Source organism: Leucoraja erinacea, chromosome 1, assembly GCF_028641065.1.
Source record: "Leucoraja erinacea ecotype New England chromosome 1, Leri_hhj_1, whole genome shotgun sequence".
Lineage (NCBI taxonomy): Eukaryota > Metazoa > Chordata > Chondrichthyes > Rajiformes > Rajidae > Leucoraja > Leucoraja erinaceus.
The window spans coordinates 104436498-104452596 of NC_073377.1; the positions used below are offsets into that span (position 1 = coordinate 104436498).

Genomic DNA, 16099 nt, shown 5'->3' on the forward strand with positions numbered 1-16099 from the left:
GTGAGGGGAGGGGGAGCTCTCCTAAAGTCTACTATCAACTCATTATCTTAAAAGCATTGAGTTCCATGTTGTTGCGATGGCACCAGGACGCTAGCTGTGTCACTTCCTGTCTGTAGGCAGATTCCTCCCCATCCTGAAGGTGCTGCCATAGGTGTAGAGAGAGTAGAGGAGAAGGTAGAGGGGAGAGGGGAGAGTACGCGGTGCTCCTATGCTGAGTGTTTGCGGGTCCGAGATGTGCTTTCCCAGCCTCACATGCTGCTTCCTGTCTTTCAGGAAGTTGGTGACCCACAGCTAAAATCAACAAACAAAATCCTCGCATCGGTCCCCTGGTGGTCGAGGTGCTGGAGGCTGAAGTGCAGGCCCAGGTTGACTGCGTCATCCACAGATCTATTGGTCCAGTATGCAAACTGCAGAGGGTCCAGCGGTTTGTGATATTATTCAGCTTGTCCAGCACAAGCCTTGCAAGCGTCTTCATGACTACAGAGGTCAGTGCGACAGGCCTGTAGTCATTAAGACCAGTAATCCTTGCCTTTTTGAGTACAGGGACAATAGTGGAGACTTTGAAGCAGGCAGGGACAGTACAGGTTTGCAGGGACTGATTGAAAATGTCTGGTTGTTCGGCACAGAGCTTGAGAGTAGAGGGGGAAAACATTGTCCGGTCCTGGAGATTTCCGGCTTTTCTGTCATCTGAACAGCCAATCCACCTCCTCTATTTTTATTGTCGATGATGGAGAAGTGGCCAGATTGACGTTGGGCAGCACAAAGGGGGTGGGTCGTGGATGAGGCTGCAGTCTTTTGCAGTCAGGCTGTAATTGCGTGATAAGTGGTGATTGGAGAGGGGTGGGTGGGAAAGGATCCAGTCTTTTACATTTACCAAATTACTTATACTAAATTTAAAAAAAAAAAATCAATATTTAACATTACTATGAATAAATTTCAAATCTATTCAACGAAATCTTAAATTTTCTTTGGCCTAGACAGCTTTCTTATCATTTAGTGCTCTAGGTACAGCAATGAGTGTAACCAAAATATTGTAGATGCTGGAAATATTAAAAACCCAGAAAAAAAGCAACAGTGCGGAGAGATGCAAACTTCATGTGCAAGGCACTGGATAGGGTTCAGAGGAGGTTTACTTGAATGATCCCAAGAATGAGTGTTTGTAACAGCACCGGGCCTCCACTCGCTGGAGTTTAGAAGGATGAGGGGTATCCTTATTGAAACTTACCGAAAGGTGAAAGGCCTGGTTAGAATGGATGTTGAGAGGATGTTTCCACTACTGGGAGAGTCTAGGACCCGGAGGTCATAGCCTCAGATTTAAAGGCCATTCCTTTAGGAAGGAGATGGAGGAATTTCTTTAGTCAGAGGGTGATGAATTTTTGGAATTCATTTCCACAGAAGGCTGTGGAGGCCAAAACACTCCAATCACCGCACTCTATCCTCAGTCCCCGACCCCCCCCACTCCTCCCTCCTCCAATCATTGCGCTGAATCATGTACCGCTCCCATTGCCTGCTGGCTGACGTCTCTCTCGTCCAATCGGCGCCCTCGATCATTAGATCCACCCCCACTCTCTCGCGGAGAGCAGAGATTTCACCGGGGGGGGGGGGGGGGGGGGGGGGGGGAGAGAGAGAGAGGGGGGGGGGGGGGGGGGAGGGGTGGGTGGGTGGGAGAGAGGTGGGGGGGGGGGGGGAGAGAGGGGTGGGGGGGGGGGGGGGGGGGGGCAGAGAGAGATGGGGGGGGGGAGAGAGAGGGGGGGGAGAGATGGGGGGGGGGGAGAGAGAGGGGGAGAGGGGGAGTATGGGGGGGGAGAGAGATGGGGGGGAGAGATATGGGGGGGGAGAGATATGGGGGGGGAGAGGGGGGGGGAGAGAGGAGATGGGAGGGGGGAGAGAGATGGGGGGGGGGGAGAGAGATGGGGGGGGGGGGAGGGGATGGGGGGGGGGAGAGATGGGGGGGGGGGGAGAGATGGGGGGGGGGAGAGAGATGGGGGGGGGGGGAGGAGATGGGGGGGGAGAGAGGGGGGGGGAAGAGATGGGGGGGAGAGGAGGGGGGGAGAGAGATGGGGGGGGGAGAGAGATGGGGGAGAGAGATGGGGGGGGAGAGAGGATGGGGGGGAGAGAGATGGGGGGAGGATGAGAGGGGGGGGAGAGAGAGAGATGGGGAGGGAGAGAGAGAGATGGAGAGGGAGAGAGAGAGAGAGGCAGATAGATAGAGAGAGAGAGACAAAGGGAGAGGGAGAGAGAGAGAGAGATAGAGAGAGAGAGAGAGGGGGGAGGGAGGATGGGGGGGGGGGAGAGAGAGGGAGAGAGGGGGGGAGAGAGGGGGGGGGGGGGGGAGGGGGAGCAAGTGGAGGGAGAGAATGGGGGGGGGGGAGAGGGGGGGGGGGAGGAGGGGGGGGGGGAGGGGGGGGGGGGGGGGGGGGGAGATGGGGGGGGGAGAGATGGGGGGGGGGAGAGTGGGGGGGGGAGATGGGGGGGGGGGGGGGATGGGGGGGGGAGAGATGGGGGGGGAGAGAGGAGGGGGGGGGGAGAGAGGGGGGGGAGAGATGGGGGGGGAGGAGAGGGGGGGGGGGAGATGGGGGGGGGGAGGGGAGAGAGAGGGGGGGGGGAGAGATGGGGGGGGAGAGGGGGGGGGGGGGGAGGTTAGGATGGGGGGGAGAGAGAGGGGGGAGGAGAGATGGGGGGAGAGAGATGGGGGGGAGAGATGGGGGGGAGGAGAGGGGGGGGAGAGATGGGGGGGGAGAGGGGGGGGAGGAGAGATGGGGGAGGAGAGATGGGGGGAGGGAGAGGGGGGGGGAGGGGGGGGGAGGAGGAGAGGGGAGGGGGGGGGGGTGGGGATGGGGAGGGGGGGAGAGAGAGATGGGGGGGAGAGATGGGGGGGGAGAGATGGGGGGGGAGAGATGGGGGGGGAGAGATGGGGGGGGGAGAGAGAGGGGGGGGGGGGTAAACCTCAGACCCCAGAGAGAGGGGGGGGGGAGAGAGGAGAGAGAGAGAGAGAGAGAGGGGGGGGAGGGGGGGAGGGGGAGAGAGGGGGAGAGCGGGGGGGGGGAGAGGGGGGGGGGGAGGAGAGGGGGGGGGGGGAGAGATGGGGGGGGGAGATGGGGGGGAGAGGATGGGGGGGAGAGAGAGGGGGGGGGGAGAGATGGGGGGGGAGAGAGGGGGGGAGAGATGGGGGGGGGATGGGGGGAGAGAGGGGGGAGGGAGAGGAGGGGGGGAGAGGGGGGGGGGAGAGATGGGGGGGGAGAGAGATGGGGGGGGGAGAGATGGGGGGGGGAGAGGGGGGGGGGGAGAGATGGGGGGGAGAGATGGGGGGGAGAGAGGGGGGGGAGAGGAGATGGGGGGGGAGAGATGGGGGGAGGGAGAGATGGGGGGAGAGAGATGGGGGGAGAGATGGGGGGAGGGGGAGATGGGGGGGGAGAGATGGGGGGAGAGAGGGGGGGGAGAGATGGGGGGAGGAGAGATGGGGGGGGAGAGATGGGGGGGGGGAGGGGGGAGAGGGGGGGAGAGAGGGGGGGGGGGAGAGAGATGGGGGGGAGAGATGGGGGGGGAGATGGGGGGGAGAGATGGGGGAGAGAGATGGGGAGATGGGGGAGAGAGAGAGAAGAGAGAAAGAGGGAGAGATGGGGGAGAGAGATGGGGAGAGAAAGGGAGAGAGAGGGGGAGAGATAGGGAGATGGGGAGAGAGAGAGGAGAGAGAGAAAGAGGGAGAGATGGGGGGAGAGAGAGAGAAGGAGAAAGAGAGGGAGAGAGGGGGGAGAGATGGGGGGAGAGATGGGGGAAGAGAGAGGGGGGCGCGAGGGGGGGAGGAGAGGGGGAGGGGGGAGAGATGGGGGAGAGATGGGGGGGAGAGAGAGATGGGGGGAGAGGGGGAGAGGGGGGGAGAGATGGGGGAGAGAGGGGAGGGAGTGGGAGAGAGGGGAGGGAGTGGGAGAGAGGGGAGGGAGTGGGAGAGAGGGGAGGGAGAGGGGTTGGGGCAGCCTATCTATTCCCCACTCCCTTTCACCCCCACTCCTCTCCCTCTATTCCCACACTATCCCTCCTCACCTCCCCCATTCCCCCCTCTCCCTCAAGCACCCCCACTCCCCCTCCCCAGGATCTCGCCTGTCCTCCGGATCTGCAGAACTTGCTCGTTCGAGAAGGAGTCAGAGAGCCAAATGTCCGCGCGTCAGGGGTGGGGTGATGACGTAACTAGGCCTCGCGACGCCCGCAGCCGTTGATAACTGTCAGCTGACAACAGCCCTTTAAAGCCGCTAAGGCAAGACGCGTTCGCCCAGGAGCGAGCGTTGACAGCAAAGCAGCACCAGCTTCTGACTCTCTGGAAACCCACAGCTGGAATGAGCGCGCAGGGGATGGGAGGGTAGCGGAACGGAGCTGCAGAACTTATGAGAAGTTCAGCGCAAAATCTGGGGAAATAATTGACCACGGAGTGGATTTCTGAAGTTAAATTCCTACCGAAATTGTAAAAACCTCTGCGTTTTTGCGTCTGGTTTTCGAGGAGATACGTTTCACACGCAAAATGACACACAGACAGACACACACAGTTTTAAAAGTATACAGATAGATATATGATATTCAGAGAAATTCTCACAAATCAGTAGAGGACGGTCTTCTACTATTCCTTGCCTCCTGTTAATGTATTATTTATTATGAAGCATTAATATATATTCAACGCTTGGAGGCAGCAAAGTCCAGCAAATACTGATTAGAGAATAAATATCATTTTGGCATTGCCTTCTTGCCCAAGGCCAAGATGACTTCACAAAGAATTCCACGCTTATAAATAGAAATGTTATTTTTCTCTTCTGCTGACATAGATAATCAACCATGGCTAAAAGCAGCAAACAATTTTTACAGGGAAGCATGATCTGCTGCTTGGATAACCCCTAAAATAGTCAGATGTCATGTCTTGGTGTGTCTAATTGACTAATGCAATGTACACAGAACACTACAGCATATTAATTTGCTTTGTGTTCTCTAGGAATAATTAACTCGTTACCGTTAAATTCATTCGTCATATCCCAAAAACCAGTTAGTCTAACCAATATTTTTGATAGAACAGAACTTCTTCACTGGTGGTGTTTTAAAAGACAATTTCAAATGGCAAATCATTCAAAAAGAGGCAACTACCTATATACAAGTGAACCATTAGTTCCAGGTTTCCATGCATAATTCTTGGTATCTTGCAAATGTTTTTCCTCCAACCACTTCACGACCTCAAACTGCCATTTAGTCATTTTTCCCCGCATCCACATTTCTTCCTTGCTCGGAATGCATCCAGTTGCCAGTCACTTCTAATTTCCTCCTTTCCGTGCTGGTCCCCAAGTGAAATAACCCTCCAGCATTACAAATACATCTTTCATCTCTTGCACCTTTGCTGCAACCTCCCTTTCAAATTTACTTTTTATGCATTTCATCCCAGTAAAAAGCTGAATCTCCTCGCATCCACGCATGCAGCTTCTTATACATTTCCTCTCCCCACTTGCTTCCCCCCACCCTTCACCCTCCCCTAACTGACATCTCACTCAAACTGGAGGAAAAATCATCTGACTTTTCATTATCAGATGTGCGTGGAGCATATCAAATGACTTTAAATCTTAAGATTTTCTGCCATTTGGAAAAGTCTGAGCTAATCAGGGACAGTCATCAACATCACATATTTTTCATTAGTTCATTAATTTAATGGTAAATATGGTATATTTTAAATGAATAATTTAGACACCCATTGAATCCGTAAACAATCTGGAAGCATTCAACGGGTTGAGCAGCACCTGCGGATAATAACGGATATTTGATGTTTCAGCTGGAACACTTCAACCGGCCTTGAAACATCAGCTGCTCATTTGCCTCCACAGATGCTGCTCTACCAATTGAGTTCCTCCAATGGATTGTTTGTTGGTCTTGGTTCTAGCATTTGCTTTCTTGGGTCTTCACAAGTAGAAGTCACAATTAGGTTTGGAGGCGATAGAAAAAGTGAGAAATGGTTTGATTCAGAAAAATGTAATATATCCTAGAGATTTATTACACCAAGACAAGGAAATACACAATCATTTATTAATAGAAGGATCTTAGATCACATGCCCACCGATTAAGATATCCGTATAACACAGATAAGGTAGCAAGACAGCAACTGAAGTAAATTTGCATTATTGACTGAAATGGAAGAATGGAATGCTGCTGCAATTATACAAGAAATTGGATGCCGTGTGTTCCATGTATTCTAACTTCCTGGTCAATTTGAGTGTAATTTCCATGGTCACATTAATATCTTGTGATCTGTCAGATCGAATTCATCTGGAGGCCTCACTGCTGCAACGATCAGGCAAAGAGGAGCCATAGTGAGTAGTAATTAAGCCTCAGGCACGTAGTTTGTGAACATGCCAACCTACCTCCACAGTATCGTTAGCTATTGGTTCTCTTTCGAGTTGCTGACTTAAAGTAACCCAATCTAGATAATTAATTAATGAACCATGCATAGTTCTGATCATCATACTGCATGAAAAAGCGATAGTACCAGAGTACAGAAAACATCCCAATATTTAGAGAATTATAACTGTGCGGAAAAGTTGTCAGAAAGAGGTTTCTTTCTTTTGGAATAGAGATAAAGGGGATTCTTTATTTGAAGTATCTAAAATTAGCAAGGCACCATTTCACCTTTGCAGAATGTTCAATAAGGGGGCATTGATTTAAAATAAATGCGCTTTGCCCAAGCTCCCTGGTTGAAAGTGTTTTGAAGATACAAACCTTTAATGCTTATAGAAATAAATCAAACCGACTGTAATGTGTCATATACTACCAGTCAATTAACTGAGAGCTAGGAAGTAGGAATAATTTGAATACTCCTTTTTGGAACTCCCACAATATGGTCTCTCAATATGGCCAACGGATTTATCAGGATGATCTAATCTGACAGAAATTGATACACAAATATTGCTGGTACTAGACAGAAAGAGATCCGGAAAGGGGAAGATGACAGAGTGTTTAGTATCAAAGAAAATATACACTGTTCAGTAAATCGGAAGTGCAAAGGGACTTGGGAGTGCTGGTGCAGAATTCCCGAAAAGTTAAATTGCTGGTTGAGTCAGTAGCAAGGAAGGCAAATGCAATGTTAACATTCATATTGAGCAGATTACTATATAAAAACAAGGATGTAATGGTGAGGCTTTAAGGTGCTGGTCAGCCACCATTTTGAATACTGAGAGCAGTTTAATGTCATTAATCCGAGGAAGGATGTGCTGGGGTCAGAGTGGGTTCAGAGGTGGTTTACGACAATTATCCTGGGATGATTGGATTAACATACGAGTAGCATTGATGGCTTTGTCATTGGGTATTATTAAAGTAAAGATTGATAGGTTCTTGATTCGTAAGTGTGTGGGATTGAAAAGGAAAAATGATCGGCCATGATGGAATGGCAGGGCAGATTCAATGGGCTGAACTGCCTAATTCTGATCCTGTCTGATGATCATAATAATTAGAAAATATAAATGCAAATAAATCCGAAGTTGGGTTCAGCTTCGACCTGCGTAGGTGCTGGGGCAGGGAATGGGAGTGAGGGGAGGAGGATGAGGGAAATGAGATGGGGTGGGGTCTCTACCCCCCTCCCTCTCTGCCCCTCTCCCTCTCTACCCATCCCCTCCCTCCCCCCCCCCCCCCCCCTCTCTACCCCATCCTCTCCCTTTCTATCCCCCTCACTGTCCATCTCTACCCCCCTATCTCTCTACCCCCTCTCCACTATTGAGAATTTAGGTTTAAAAATAAAACCAACTGCAGAAGTTGAAAAAATAGAACATGGAACATTACAGCACTACAAAATGCCGGCCCATATCTGTGCCAAACATGATGCCAAGACGGACTGAAAATTATATTAAGATCAATATAGTTGATTGAGTATTGAAAATGCATACGATGCAGATATCTTTTATTATTATGCATTCTATTCTTTAGAATTAAATCCATATAACAACAGCAAACTTCAACATTTCTCCTCAATGTTGCATATAATTTTGAGAACTCGTATATGTGAAATTTTGCATGCTGTAATTTTTCAAAACTGCTTATAGCCCCATTTCATAGGGTCTTTACAACTTATAGTAATGTTGTTGCACTAAAGCTGATGGCTGCAAATTCTATAAGATTAACGTGCCAATTGACAACAAACCTTACCTTCGTTATCTGGAAACCTATTAATGGGCAGATTAAGACTTCTGTCAGTTTTGATTGATGTTATTGGATTCCTAAAATACATAACATAGAAGATTTAGATACATGTTGTATCAACATGTTAATTCAACAATCTTTACTTTGACAATCACTACAGACAATATTTTAAATTAATTTGATGTTTTGACTTTAATCTACATCATGCACATTTATAATATACTCAAATGCACACAACTAGTGATCTGCACCATTATTTTACAATGGAAAATGATCCTGCATACAAAATGGCACAAAATGGAAAAAAAGATAAACTACAATTTTACTACTTCATTTACGTTATACAGGTGCACAACCTTTTATCTGGAGTTCCGGAAACCGAAAAGCTCCGAAAACCGGTCATTTTTTCCAGGATGTCGTCTGCACACCAAAGCTCGCGTTTGGCGTCAAACTTGACCTAAAACGACCCACGGTCAACCCAGGTCTGTACTACTGTAGCGGCTGCCTCCTCCCTGGAGACTAGGGAGACACTTAAACATCTGTAAATCATTGCTTAAATGTTAGTCAGTTAGTTTGGAGGGCTTTTATGTGAAGAGGGGGGGTGGGGGGTGAAACTTTAATTCTTAGTCCCCTACCTGGTCGGAGAGGCGAGGAGCGGGCAATGCCTTACCGGGTCGCCGTACAGTAAGCTCCGGAGCGCAGTGGCCGCCAGCTTCCAACATCGCGGAGCTGGAGCTGCGGGCTTCCGGCCGCGGACGGCGCCGGTTATAGCTCCGACCCCGGCAAACTCTACCGCTGGCTGCGCGGCGCTCCAAATCCAGCGCCGCCAGCGACCGGACGCACGCAGCCCCAGCTCCGCGATGTTGGGAGTCGGTGGCCACAGCGCTCCGGAGCTTACCGCACAGTGACCCGGTAAGGCATTGCGTGCTCCCCACTAGTATCCCAGCGCTGTGGCCGCCGACTCCCAACATCGCGGAGCTGGGGCTGCGGGCGTCCGGTCGCGGGCGGCGCTGGATTTGGAGCGCCGCGCAGCCAGGGGTAGAGTTGCCGGGGTCGGAGCTACAACGGCGCCGCCCGCGGCCGGACGCCCGCAACCCCAGCTCCGCGATGTTGGGAGTCGGCAGCCACAGCGCTCCGGAGCTTACTGTACGGCGACCCGGTAAGGCATTGCCCCGCTGCCCGCCTCTCCGACCAGGTAGGGGACTAAGAATTAAAGTTTCCCCTTCACCCCCCCCCCCACCACCACATAAAATCCCTCCAAACTAACTGACTAACATTTAAGCAATGATTTACAATGATTCCCCGGTCTCCCGGGAGGAGGCAGCTGCTCCAACTTTTCAAGCCGCCCGCGCTACCTACCTAATCTACGCTAAAAATCTTCCATTCCGAAATCCGAAAAATTCCGAAATCCGAGAAGTGTCTGGTCCCAAGGCTTTCGGATAAAAGGTTGTGCACCTGTGCTTTAAACTTTTAACATAAGATCAATTTAAAAACAAATACTACCTGTTGGAAAGTGCATCTTGGTTATTCGTCCTGTGCTTTCCACTAAAAATCTCCACACTTTGAGAGTCGGGGTCGGCATCATTGACCAAACTGCTGCTTTCATGACCAGATTCCACTTTCTGTGCCCTATAACCAGAGCTATGGATTTTTAAGTTTTCACATTTGTTTTCATTTTTTGGATTTGCTTTTCCATCAACTTCTAATGAAGAAGTTCCATTTCCGTGTTTGCATTCATCTTCATATATTGTTATTAATCCTTTGTGTTTTCGTTTCTCATTCAATAAATCATTAGGATTCTGTCCTTTGCTATGTAGCATCTGCTGAGCAGCGTTTGATTTGTGCTTTGGACTGTTTTGTCTCTTACTCCCTTCCTCAAAAATACTATCCACGTTCAGTGTTTCCCGTGAGGGTTTCCATACCTTACCCTTATTTCTACTTCTACCATTGCCTTTGTCCCTTGATTCTTGACTACTATCAGTATCATATCCAGTAAAACCACTGTTTTTATTTTTATGTGGAACTGAATCTGATGTTGTCCTGATGTGCGGAGCACTTCCACCTTCGCTTAAATGTCCTTTTCCTTGACTACTGTATACGTGTTGATCCCAAAAATGCCTTGCGCCGTTACCAAGGTGTGGTGTCCCGGATTTGGAAGATTTCTCCTCTAAAGAAAATAATCACAATGTAAGCAAATAAATATATTGGTCCACAATATTGAAAAGTCATGTTTGTGACTAAGCATGGATCCCGACATCTTCATTATATCATTTTTTTTTCTAAAATTAACGTGGTGCAACCAAAAGCCTGCCCCCCCCCCCAGCACTTCAACACAGCAAACACATGCCCCTTCCTCCCCCCTCAACTCTTATGCAGTTTTATTTGCAAACACTTACAAAGCTCACCTATACATTTAGTTAAAGCAATTGACCCTAACTAAAAGATTAAATAAGAATATAATGACACCTTTCTTCACAGGGCTGCTGTCTCTCATACACTTGGTTGGGGCCTAATTTAAAGATTAGAATTCTCTGGTTAAATGATGGGAGGGCTGCAGAGGTTTTCGCTGCCCCATTTGATTGCTCCAGTCCACAGGAAATATTGGGATTGCTGCATCTAGTGGTGAGCGAAAATGTCACCGCTTAGGCTGAAGCCAGAATACCAGGAAATCGACAAGGATTCTGCACACCCTCTCCGAATCCTCGAATGAATGCAGAGGTTTTCGCTGCCCCATTGATTGCTCCAGTCCACAGGAAATATTGGGATTGCTGCATCTAGTGGTGAGCGAAAATGTCACCGCTTAGGCTGAAGCCAGAATACCAGGAAATCGACAAGGATAATCTGCAAACTCCTCACATTTAGGTAGAACTGTCTATTCCCATTTTAATAAAATATTTTCTCATATGTATGTAGCATTTATACAGTTGTTAAAAAAAATCACATTTTAGCATCTTAATTTTTTTTAATGGGAAATATGCATCTGTAAGCTTTTAACAATAATCTTGTTACGCCATATGCTAAAACACAATTTAAAGTATTTTGATATGTTCAGTATTTTCTGATTAAGTGATCTGCTATGGCAACTTCTGTACACAAATGTGTACTTCCTTCACTGCTGTTAATACAAATCAACGATCCATCAATTATTTCCCTGCCCCCACCCTTTTTCTCTTTTCATAGAGAACTCTCTCTCCATAACTCCTTGGTTCACTCATCTCTTCCCACCCAAAACATCCCCTCCCCAGTTACTTTCCCTGGCAACTGCAGGTGATGTAACACCAGTCCCTACACCAACTTTCACACTTCTGTTCAGGGATCTCAGCAGTCCCTCCAGATGAGACACAGATTCACACACTCCTCCCCTGTCATACTCTTACCTTTATCACTATCTCCACGCATCTGCCAATTCTCCCCTCCCCTCCCCTGAATTCACCCATTACTTACCAGGCATTGCCCCACCACTACCTCTTTTCCAGCTTTCTAACTACTCCATTAACTGAACAAGGGTCCTGATCAGAAATGTAATTTATTCATTCTCTACACTGATGTTGTCTGACCCGCCAACATTCTACAGTTCAGGACTCTAGCACCTGCAGTTTCTTGTTTTTCAATTATCCATTGCCTGCTTTTAAAATTAAAAAAAAATATTTTTATGTAATACACACGCACACATATATACACACACAGGCACATATACATACAGGCACACACACACATATATATATGTGTGTGTGTGTGTGTGTGTGTGTGTGTGTGTGTGTGTGTGTGTGTGTGTGTGTGTGTGTGTGTGTGTGTGTGTGTGTGTGTGTGTATATATATAAAAAATATATGAAGGTTCTCAACACGAAATGTCACCTATGCATGTTCTCCAGAGATGTTGCCTGACCCAATGAAATTACTCTGGCAAAGTGTCTTTATTTTGCAAAAACAAAGGAGTTTTGAATCCTTGAGTTAAAAAAAGGCAATAACCTCTTTGCTTGGCATAGTCGTTTCTTGTTGGTTTATCATTTTCTTTTTTCTGGGTATGTGGCAGGTTCCTTCCATTCTGTGGCTTTTGGGCATGCTCCTTTGACCAAAATGATGAATCGTCAGGAAACATTTTAACTGTTCAAAAAAAAAAAAAATTCAATGCAGTATGCTTCACGAGCTTTCACCCAAAAGGGAAAGAGACCGTATAACTATTCCTTCTTACATTGCAAAATATGGTCTCAAGTTACAAGGATTAAAGTAGGAAAGCTCCTGCCCTTAAATTTTCTGGTTAATGAGTTTACAATGTTCTAACCTGTTGGCCAACAAACATACTCAATGACATTTTAAGTATCAGGATGTATGATACATAACCTCCTGATTTTGGCATTATTATGAGATTGAGAAGAGACCAAATAAAACAGAATTGAGCACACCAAAGGAAATAACTGTGCGCCACTTATAAAATCACAAAAAAATTCACATTTGCAACTACTGCTTTCTCGAGGTGGGTCAATGGTTCTTTTATTGTCACGCATGGCACAGTGAAATTGTTTTACACAACCCACAAATTGTCCGCCACTTTTTGCAGCCACCTTCGTTCTTGAGCATTCAAATCTCTGGTGAACCCGCCATCCCGGGAATTAACCTGGCGAACCTACGCTGTACTCCCTCAATAGCAAGAATGTCCTTCCTCAAATTAGGAGACCAAAATTGCACACAATACTCCAGGTGCCATCTCACCAGGGCCCTACACAACTGCAGTAGGACCACCTTGCTCCTAAACTCAAATCCTCTTGCAATAAAGGCCAACATGCCATTAGCTTTCTTCACTGTCTGCTGTACCTGCAGGTTTACTTTCAGTGACTGATATACAAGCATACCCAGGTCTTGTTGCACCTCCCCTTTTCCTAATCCAACACCATTCAGATAATAATCTGCCTTCCTGTTCTTACCACCAAAGTGGATAACCTCACATTATCCACATTATACTGCATCTGCCATGCATCTGTCCACTCACCCAACCTATCCAAGTCACTCTGCAGCCTCATAGCATCCTCATCACAGCTCACACTGCCACCCAGCTTTATGTCATCCGCAAACTTGGAGATGTCACATTTAATTCCCTCGTCTAAATTGTTAATATATTGTAAATAACCGGCCTGTCCTCTAGTAGGTTCTTCTACATATTGGTTTAAAAAGCCACCGTGCATACATTCTAGGAAATCCTCCTCCTCAGCGCTGCTACCAATTTGCTTGGCCCAATCTATGTAGATTAAAGTTTAAAGTCACCCATGATAACTGCTGTACCTTTGCTACATGCATCCATCATTTCCTGCTTGATGCTGTCCCCAACCTCCCTATTGCTATTTGGTGGTCTGTATACAACTCCAACAAGCTTTTTCTGCCTTGGGCTATTTCACAGTTCTACCCATACCGATTCTGCAGCATCCAAGTTAGGAGCGGCGACCCAGTTCCCCAAGTTTTATGACGGGTTTATAAGGGATGATGGTATTGACTGCTAAGCTGAAGTCAATGACATCTCCCCGTTCTTGTTCGTCAGTCAATGAAAGTAAGCATGCAGGTACAGCAGGCAGTGAAGAAAGCGAATGGCATGTTGGCCTTAATAACAAGAAGAGTCGAGTATAGGAGCAAAGAGGTCCTTCTGCCTAGTGAGACCACACCTGGAGTATTGTGTACGGTTTTGATCTCCAAATTTGAGGAAGGACATTCTTGCTATTGAGGGAGTGCAGCGAAGGTTCACGAGGTTAATTCCCGGGATGGCGGGACTGTCATATGATGAGAGAATGGAGTGACTGGGCTGGTATCCTCTGGAATTTAGAAGGAAGAGGGGGGATCTCATTGAAATGTATAAGATTATTAAGGGTTTGGACATGCTAGAGGCAGGAAACATGTTCCTGATGTTGGGGAAGTCCAGAACCAGGAGCCACAGCTTAAGAATAAGGAGTAAGGCATTTAGAACGGAGATGAGGAAACACTTTTTCACCCATAGAGTTTTGAATCTGTGGAATTCTCTGCCTCAGAAGGCAGTGGTGGCTGGTTCTCTGGATACTTTCAAGAGAGTTAGGTAGAGCTCTTAAAGATAGCAGAGTCAGGGGATATGGGGGGAAGGCAGGAACAGGGTACTGATTGTGGATGATCATTCATGATCGCAGTGAATGGCAGTGCTGGCTCGGTGTCAAATGGCCTACTCCTGCGCCTATTGTCTATTGTCCAAGTGGTCTAGCACAGAGTGGAGTCCAGCAAGATCACAACAGCTGTTGATTGTTGTAATGGTAGGCAAATTGAAGTGGTTCCAGGTTAATACTGAAGTAGGAGTTGACTTGCATCATGACCCACCTTTCAAAACACTTTATCACAATGGATGAGAGTGTCACCAGTCTGTAGTTGTTGCAATGTTATTTTCCTCTTCTTGGTCATCAGTGTTAAATTTGTCCTTATAAAGCAGGTGGGGACCTTGGAATGTAGTAATGAGGGGTTGAAGATGTCCCGAAAACTCCAGCCAGGTTTTGAGAATATTGGTTAGGTACTCCATCAGAGCTGGGCACTTTAAGGGTTCACCCATGGAAGGATCTTCTGATGTCAAATTCAGAGACTGTGTTCTCAGGGTCTTTGGAGCTCATGAAATAATAGAAAGCAGCGTGCCCATTCGGGAGTGATGCACTGTTGTTTGTTGAGCTGCTAAGTTTTACTTTTAGGAAGTGATGGCATGCAAACCATGTTACAAGTGCAGGGTCACCTCTGAGCTGTCAGTTTAGTCCCCAAATTGTCTCTTTGCTATATTGCTGATGGTAGTTCAGAAACATCACCTTCAAACTAGCATTGCTGAAGTCCCCATAATGATAGACAAGGTTTTGGAGTATGAATGAAATGGATGCAAAGTAACTAGCTATAAATCATCAGGGATTAACATTGACATGCCAGATATTCACCTCCTGCAGGACATTTCACAACCTGTTTCCACATTCTGGTTATAGCCGAGTAATGGAAAGGTCAGGTGAAACACGCACATTGAATTTGAACTACTATTGAAATATCTCAAGATCAAAAAAAGTAAATCAGTTGTAAAATGCATTCTCTGAATAATAATCAACAGTTTCCATTTAGCAACTTGCCCAAAAATTAACTGGAGATGTTGCAAAGAAAAAAGAAAAAAAAAAAAACTTGCTTTAAGGTGCTGAAATTTAGCTATAAAAATCACGTTAATAAAATACTTACTCAGACCTCGACCTCTGCTATCTTGAATGTAACCTCTTTGGAAACCACCTTTCGCATCAGATGGTTGTTTTGGAGGCAGTTTTGGGCCCTTAACTTTTGATGAATGTCCTTCAGCTCCGTTCTCCTTCTCGTGGTCATATACTCTGGTTGCAGGAATTTTCATTTCTTTTTCTGTTTTATAAAATATGCAAAGATGATGTTGGATTCCAAAGGTGATCATCAGGTTAAAAGGTCCAACTGATAGTTTAATAATGTTTCCAAATGTGTAAATTAAAATAACCATGTACACAAAAATGAAATAAATTATTTTTGGAAACCAATCAGCAACAGATACACTTTCAAGTCAAAAACAGTAAACAGGAGCTCTTTATCATGGCATAGCATTCTGCATTTCATTTTAGGGAGAACAATAGTCTAAAATGGATGTATGATTTGAACTTTATCTGTCGACCCCTTTCACAATGGAAGATCTTCACTGCTCACATTTAAAAAAACATTAGTGCAACACAAAGGTGGGTGGCATTGTAGATAGTAAAGATGGTTGTCAAGCATTGCAGCAGATATAGGAGAACTTCCGGTGGTGCCGTGGAGCAGTAAGAGGCACTCCTTTTAGCTCCACTACAAAAAATGGGTTAAAATACATTAAAATACCTGGAATGAAAAACGGACCAAATGAAAAACAGACTGAATGATGCCCGACGTCACGTAAGTGACGTCATCAGAAATCGACGTATACCGACTG

The 16099-nt window shown here is 47.1% G+C and overlaps 1 protein-coding gene across 2 annotated transcripts in view; it reads right to left on the reverse strand.

Annotated features, from left to right (window-relative positions):
- The window catches only part of LOC129700246 (inactive ubiquitin carboxyl-terminal hydrolase 53-like), a 107501-nt gene that overhangs the window by 20167 nt on the left and 71235 nt on the right, over positions 1 to 16099 (reverse strand). For both annotated transcript variants that reach the window (XM_055640559.1, XM_055640551.1), the window contains 4 exons: positions 15358 to 15528; positions 12121 to 12255; positions 9655 to 10318; positions 8158 to 8228 (listed from right to left, as the gene is read on the reverse strand). In XM_055640559.1, coding sequence (XP_055496534.1) covers positions 8158 to 8228; positions 9655 to 10318; positions 12121 to 12255; positions 15358 to 15528 — 1041 coding nt within the window. The remainder of the gene's footprint in view (positions 1 to 8157; positions 8229 to 9654; positions 10319 to 12120; positions 12256 to 15357; positions 15529 to 16099) is intronic.